The sequence below is a fragment of the Cinclus cinclus genome, chromosome 28 (genome assembly GCF_963662255.1).
Source record: "Cinclus cinclus chromosome 28, bCinCin1.1, whole genome shotgun sequence".
In the NCBI taxonomy this organism is placed as follows: Eukaryota; Metazoa; Chordata; class Aves; order Passeriformes; family Cinclidae; genus Cinclus; species Cinclus cinclus.
In genome coordinates this window covers 3,993,459-4,000,583 of record NC_085073.1, presented here as the reverse complement: position 1 = coordinate 4,000,583, position 7,125 = coordinate 3,993,459, and the positions used below count along the sequence as shown (strand labels likewise).

The 7,125-nt window shown below is 60.6% G+C and overlaps 1 protein-coding gene across 1 annotated transcript; it reads left to right on the top strand.

Moving 5' to 3' along the window:
* The first annotated feature begins 185 nt into the window (after positions 1-185).
* R3HDM4 (R3H domain containing 4) lies at positions 186-7,083 on the top strand. Its single transcript, XM_062510357.1, has 8 exons — positions 186-351; positions 2,522-2,676; positions 2,796-2,914; positions 3,423-3,546; positions 3,959-4,044; positions 4,974-5,059; positions 5,376-5,431; positions 6,098-7,083. The coding sequence occupies exons 1-8, from the start codon at positions 308-310 to the stop codon at positions 6,199-6,201; spliced, it is 774 nt and encodes a 257-aa protein (XP_062366341.1). The 5' UTR covers positions 186-307; the 3' UTR covers positions 6,202-7,083.
* The last annotated feature ends 42 nt before the right edge of the window (positions 7,084-7,125 follow it).

The following is a 7,125-nucleotide window of genomic DNA, read 5'->3' as shown; positions in this document are numbered from 1 at the left end:
CACTGGGATTAACGGGGAAGGTAACGGGGAAAACGGGGATTCACGCGGGATTAATGGAGTCCGGCAGCCCGCGAGCCCCGGTTCCAGAGGCTCCACGAAGCACCCCCCATGCTCCACCTCCCGCGACGCCCGGGGTGGGGCTCCCGTACTCCCGCCCCCGTGACGTCACTTCCCGCGGGCGGTGCCGGGCCCGGTGCCGCCGGTGCGGGCTGGGGGTGGAAGAGGCGGAAGGAGGTCCCGGTTCCGGTCCCGGTTCTGGTTCCGGTTCTGGTCACCGCTCCGGTCCCCATCCCAGTCTTAGCGGGCCATGGTGGTGCTGCGGGGCGGCGCGGGCCCCGAGGAGCCGTTCCCGTGAGTGCGGGCCCGGGGCCGGGCGGGCCGTGGGGCGGTCGGGCCGGGCGGGAGCCCCCCCGGGCTGTCAGCGCGGGCGGAGAGCGGCGGCGGCGCCTCCCGGGACAGCCCGTCCGCAGCTCCCCGACCCCGGGGCGGTGTCAGAGCGGAGCCCGGCACCGGGATAATGAGCCTTATAATTAGTGTTTATCCCGTCGAGGTCACGGTGCTCCCGGTCACCCCGGCCGGGATTCCTCGTGGTTCCGAGGCTGGGCTGGAGCCCCCCGTTCCTGCACGGGTGTACCGTGATCTCGGGACCCTGCGGGACGGAGCTGTCCCTGACAGCCCCGGCTGTCCGGCGGTGACTTTGCTCTGCAGGTTCTGCTGTCAAAGGGTAAATTACAGGAATAGGTCAGAAATCGCCCGGCAGAGAGCAAGTTCCTCTTCCAGGCGCGTTCCCTGCCTGGAAATGGGACGTGAAAGAGAAGCCACGAATCTGTGCTCCCGAATCCCCGGAGCTGCCGGGCCCATTGCCCTGAGATTATGGTTTGCTGTGGTCCCCCAGGAATGACCTTTCCTGGGGTCCCTTCTCAGCCTGACCCCGTTGCCTGGAATGGGACCCTGACTCAGAGGCTACCGATGCTTGTCTGACACCAGTCACTTGCTCTAGGGGCAGTGGCCCGAGGTCACTGTCCCCTGTGAACCTCCAGGTTGGCACTGGGTGGAGGTGGCAGTGCCAGAGCCAGAGCAGACGTGGCAATGCCGGGTGCCAGGGCAACCACTAACAGCCCTGGAGGCTTCAGGAAGAGAGTAGAGTGTGGCTCAGCCTGTTCCCCTCCCTGCCACAGGGCTCGGGGGGTCCCATGGGTTCCCGGGGGTGCTCCTACCTTGCTGACACTGGTTTTATGACATCCCTTTCTGGGGCCGTGCTGGTGAGCCATGCTGGCTCCAGGGAGTGCTGGGCTCACAGCTGTGTACTCAAACTCCCGAGCTGGGGCCAGCGTAAGGTGACTCCCTCTGTTTATTCAGGTTTTTGTAACCATCTTTGTATCACAACTTGATCCACCGCCTGGGTTGCTCACTGTGACGGGTTGGGTTACTACTCCCCACCCATCCTCTGGGCATTGCCTCGCTACCTGAGTCTCTTTTATCCTTTCCAAGTCCACCCTTGTCACGATTTTCTCTCCAGCTTGGAAGGTGGTAGTTGTTTATATACCCTCTTCCAGCAGCCAAGACTGTATCACTGCCCCCATGCAGGCAAAGGGAAAAAAAATCAAGGTTTTTGGCGCTGGCTGTTGGCCTGTGCTGCAATTGGACAGCACAACCTGCTCTGCCCTGTGCCCAGATCAGCTCTGTCAGGACCTGATTGCAGGACTGGGTCTCCCATGAGCCCCAGAGTGCTGGAAAGGAGGGGACACTGTGGGGACATGGCCCTGTGGATGGAGCAAAGCCATGGTGCCTTCATGGCAGTGGAAACAGTGGTCACTCTGGGCAGCCGTGGTGCAGCTCCTCGTCCTGGCTGGACAGTCCTGGGGGTTGTTTTGGAGGGTGTTGGTTTTCTCCCCCACCTTCTGCCCTGCTAAAGGAAACCCACACAGCCCTGAGGGGAAGCTGCTTCACAAGTGAAGGCAGTGAAACTTCCTGTCTTTGGTGTTTAGTAAACTTTGAAATCCGAGCAGTTGCATTCGGCACCCAGCGAGCTGCTCGCTCATCGTGTGGCTTCATTTTCCCATAAAATGCCTCAGTTTTATGGTCATTCTTAAGCTGTGCCTGTGACTAAGCAATGCCCTGACCATGGGCCTTTGGGTGCCCCCAGGAGCTGACAGTGCCATGGTTGGGGCAGTGTTCCTGCTGGCCTCAATGAGGAAGGGCAGGGCCACGGCCAATCCGGTCAGGATGATGGTGAGCGTGAGGTACAGCGGGTCCCCAGCAGGAATGGATCCATCGTTTTGCTTCATTAATTACCCGGGTTAATTACCTGGCCGTTCCAGTGCTGACACAGCTGCTTTGAGCAGAGCCAGCCCTTGGAGGTGGCAGTGACCCGAGGGGGACAGGTCCCATAGGAGGATGCGGTGCCGGTTGCAGTAACAATGGGACTGATGCTCTCATGCTCCATCTCCCCCATCCTCACTCTGCTGTAGCTGCCCCAGGCCCCTCAGGTGGGTTCATCCCTTCCACTGTGTCCCTGCAGGAGGATCGAGGACTGCCTGCCCCTGCTGGAGGACTCCCCGTCCAAGCGGTTCTCCCCATCCAAGAGGAAGCAGTATTACATCAACAAGGCCATCCGCAACTCCGACCTCATCCCGAGGGCCAAGGGCCGCAAGAGCCTCCAGAGGCTGGAGAACAGTAAGGACCAGGGCAGGATCTCTTCCCCAGGGCAAGGACAACCTTGTGGGAATGTAGTGGGGGCAAGGGGCCTCTCTGGAGGTGCTTCCTCTCCTCTCAGGCTTTGCTCTTCCCCCCAGCTCGCTACCTGATGACCCTTCTGGAGCAGGATGACTGTGGGAGTGACGAGGGAGAGCTCACCCACTCAGCCCCCCCCAGCATCTTCACCGAGGCCTGTAACAATGAGACCTATATGGAGGTGGGTATAGCCACCCACTGGCTTGGGGCTCACTGGGGGACCCTGGCATGTCATGACATGCTTGTAGTTCATTCCTCCATCCCTCTGCCTCCCTGGCCTGAGCTGCTCTGCCCCACCTTCTGCCTGGTCTGTTTTCAGGCTGGGATCTGTGGGATATGCTGTGTGCCGGGGTGTGATGGGGTCCTGGGGTCCCTGATCCATGGGGTGGGGGAATCTCCAGGCAGATCCTCTCATGGAGAGTTGTGCCTGCAGAGCAGCAGGTGCCTGGTGAGCTGCAGTACTTCCTCTGGCACAAGCCCCTTGCCAAACCCCCATTGCCTCATGCTGGCCTTGTAACCGGGTGTTTTGAAACGTGGCCCCTCCCTGGTCTGGCATTCAGAGCCATTCCTGGGGGCAAGTGGGTGACAAGGGGGTTCATAGGGTGTAGGGAGAGGCTCTGGGTGGCCATCCACTGCCAAGTGCTCCCCACAGACCTCTGTTTGTGGGGCTTGGTGGCTTCTCTTGTCAGATCTGGAATGACTTCATGAACCGTTCGGGAGAAGAGCAGGAGCGGGTCCTGCTCTACCTGGAAGAGGAGGCCAGGAAGAAGCACAGGAGGAAGCTGCCTGTCAAGAATGAAGACAAGTGGAAAGGTGCTGGGAGGGGACGCAGGGTGGGGACAGCCTCTCCTTTTCCTTCCTTGTGTACATTCTGGGAAGGGTGACCTTCCTTGAGGGCTGCACCCACTCCTTTTTAATGGTGGGACCAGGGGATGCCTGAGCTCACCCCATGGGTGTGGCAGTGGGGGGATTATGCCTGCAGACCTCCACCATGGACCAGGTAGGGTTTGTGGGAGCTAGAAATGGCCACAGCAGCCATCCCCCCAATGTCACATCTCCAAATCTCTGCACCCCTTAAACTCCTGTGCTGGGAAGGGTGGTGTTGTGAAAGGGGTGGCCAGGATGCCCTGCAGGGCAGCTGGAGGGACATTGGGTCCTCCCAAAAGGTGACACTGTGGGCTCTGGAACTGTGAACTGTGTCTGAATCCCTTCTCCCTTCTCCCAGAGCTCCCAGCCTACACACCCCAGGAGTGCTTCCAGCGCATCAGCCGCCGCCTGCGTGCCACCCTGAAGCGGGGCAGGATCCCCATGGTGAGCTGGGGCCTGGGACAGCAGGGCTGGGGCTGGCAGGGGTCACTCCACAGCCATGTCCCCAGAGTTGCATCCTGACCCTGTGCAGGGCAGTGCCAAATTTCAGAGGAGCTCCTGGGAACATGTTCTGGTGCTCTCGTGTGACCCCTCAGTGGTGACAGGTCGCAGACAGACATCCCACTCCTGGCAGATGGGTTTTCCTGGCTCAATTCAGATTTTCCTGGCAGTTAGAGGGCTTTTTTTAGTGGTTGTTTCCAGTCTCTGTGCAATGCGCAGCAGGTGACAGGTGAAACCAGGCATTTTTGTGCATGGGGACAGCAGTGGAGCATTTGGGCCACGTTCACAGTAGCCCACACAAGGCTATTTGGGAAAAATCCGATGTATTTTGAAAGGGGGTAAAAGTGCACCAAGTGCTGAGCAGGAAGGAGAGAAGTGAATGCAGCCCTATGCTACCTGCCCAGACATTTGCTCTACCAGCCCTGGGGGTGCTGGCTCCCTGCTCCCTCTGCTCTGTGGGGCTCTGTTTGTTTTCCTGGTGCTAATTAGAATATCTAAATGCAGCCCGGGCTCCTCCTGCCCACTGGCTTGTTTGTCTTCAAATGAGATGTGTGTACCGCTCGTCTCTGGGGTCACAGTGCTCTGGAGACCAACAGAGCACTGAGCTTTGACTCTCGGGAGGCATGAGGCTCCCCTGGCTGCTGTGAGCACAAGTGATGGTGCCAGCCCTTGGTACACACAGAGTGGAGTTGGCAGGAGCTGGATCCTTCCCCGTCTCAGGAGCTGGAGATGGGAGATGTTTCCTTTCCCTGCTGTCTCCCATACAGATAACTTGCCCAGGAGCTGTTGGCAGTAAGTCCTGGGGAGTCATTTGTGCCAGGGCTGTGCCCACCACTGTCCCTTCCTTGCTGAGCCCCTGCCTCTCCTCACAGGGAACGCTGGAGGGGCTGGAGGAGGAGCTGCTGGCCTTCTTCTCTGTCACCCCCCATTCTGTCTACACAGCCCTGATGGACAACAGGTATTTCCCCATCTCAGGGTCCTGGGCTTTGGGGTTCCCTGTGCCACAGGGCTGCCCCGGGCTGCACAGGGCTTTTGGGAGTGCAGGAGGAGACCCCTTGGCCTCCCCTCAGCTGGGCCTGAATCTCACCTGGAGACATCCACCTGGCCTGGTCCCTATGGAGCCCCTGGGGGAGAGATGCACCTGGGGATCCCTGCACAGGGGTTTGTGCTCCCCCATCTGCTCTGTGGGTCCCCGGGAGGATGGAGGGCAGAGCAGCCCGTGGGACACACTGGTCAGAGACACGTTGGCTCTAACCCTGTCCCCTCTCCCCCAGCTTTGAGCGGCTCCTGCTCCACGCACTCTGCCAGTACATGGATCTCGTCTCTGCCAGTAAGAGCCGCGTGTCCGCTTGTTTTTAATTTAGATTTTGTTTTTGTTTTTCCCCTTTCCTCCATCACTATCTCTCTTCTCCAGTTCAGCCTTTTCCTCCCTTCTTCCTCCTGGCCCCACCTCGCCCTGGGGCTCACAGATAACCCCGCGGTCCCCACCCCCTCCCGTTTCCTCCCCTCTGCTGCCCGCAGCTCCCACGGCAGCCCTGGCTGTAGTCACCATCGCTGGCTGCAGCCACACACCCGGGGGTCGGCAAGACCCAGCTCTGACAGGAAATTTGGGTGGTCCAAAGCAAGAATCTGGTCATGGGGCTCCCTCTGCTGCAGCTGCTTCCTCCTCCCGAGGAGCAGCCGTGCTCTCACACCGCCCTGGGCGTCCCCAGAAGGTTTTGTTGCCAAGGCAGGGAAGGCATCAGGCTCCATCCCTCCAGAGGAGGCTCCGCTGTCAAGCGTTTCATTAGGAACCGCTTGTGGCATACAACCCGAGAGCGATAATGATGGGGAGCGAGCCCGTGGTGCCGGCAGGGACTCGGCTGGGGACGGAGGGGACACAGCACGGGGGAACCCCAGGGAGGAGGGGAGGGCGGTGCCTGGGCTGGGAGAGCCGTGTTGGAGACCGCCGAGGTGGGGAATGGGGATGTGCTGAGCCGCTCCATCCCACCCGCAGGTTCGGACATCGAAGGGAAACGTCAGATGAAAGTGAGCAACAAACACCGCGTGTTCCTGCCCCCCGAGCTGCTGCTCTCAGACTACCTGGGGCAGATGAGCTGATGCCCCGACAGCTGCCCAGCCCCTCCTGTGTCCGCTGCAGCCCTTGGACCCTCGGCCCTTCCCCTGCTGCAGCAGCCGGTGCCCGGTGGGGCAGAGCCAGGGGCTCTGTTGCTGTGCCCTGCCGAGGAGCAGGTTTCTCTCGCCCGCCCTGCTCCCCGTGCAGCCCTCCTGGAACTGTTTGTGTGTCTATTTATAACCCAGGTGTTTTTAAAAAATAATCAGGCGGGGCCACCCCCCCCCTCCCCCCCTCCCCCTCTGGCGCTGACGCTCGTGGGGTGATTTCGGTCCAGATTTTTCTTCGGTGAAACAGCTCCTGGCGGCTGCTGAGCAATCGCTGAGCCGGCGGAAGAGCCTGGGGGCTGCCGCGTTCCAGCAGCCCCGCGCCCACGGGGTGTCCAGGGGGGCTCAGCCCCCTCGGGCAGGGCGGGGTGTGAGGAACTCCGGGTACTTTTGCCCCACACCCTGTGCCCTGCCCTCACTACGGGGCTGTTTTTAAGTGTAATATAGCTTGTGTTTTTTATCACGTGTGTATATTTACATGAGTGTGTGTGTGTGTGAGTATGTGTGCTGGAGGGGTGCAGCCCCTTTCAGGGTTCTCGCTCTGCTTGTCCACAGCTGCCACGGGGGCAAATGGGGCATTTTGGGGGTCCCTCTGTGTGACGCCCCCCCCCCCGCCCCCCCCCGTGTCCCTGGCATGTGCCAAGGGTTGCTCGCAGGGTGTGCCCTGGGGAGGGTCTTTGCTGGTTGCTCTGTCCCATGAAGACACCGACTGCCATTAACCGTGGGGACCCCCCAGAGCCAGGGGAGCCCCTTGCGCCTCCTTTGCTGGTGTGACTCGGGTAACAGGCGCATTCAGGAACAATAAAGATGGTGCTCCCCCTGCTCCGGCTCTGTCTGTCTGTCTCCGTGGGGACGGGGAGGAGG

Bases quoted from the DNA above. Each gene is read 5' to 3' on its own strand.
- R3HDM4 (XM_062510357.1), top strand. From the start codon at position 308: ATGGTGGTGCTGCGGGGCGGCGCGGGCCCCGAGGAGCCGTTCCC. The intron at 2,677-2,795 runs GTAAGGACCAGG...TCTTCCCCCCAG, and splicing joins CCTCCAGAGGCTGGAGAACA to CTCGCTACCTGATGACCCTT. The intron at 4,045-4,973 runs GTGAGCTGGGGC...CTCTCCTCACAG, and splicing joins AGCGGGGCAGGATCCCCATG to GGAACGCTGGAGGGGCTGGA.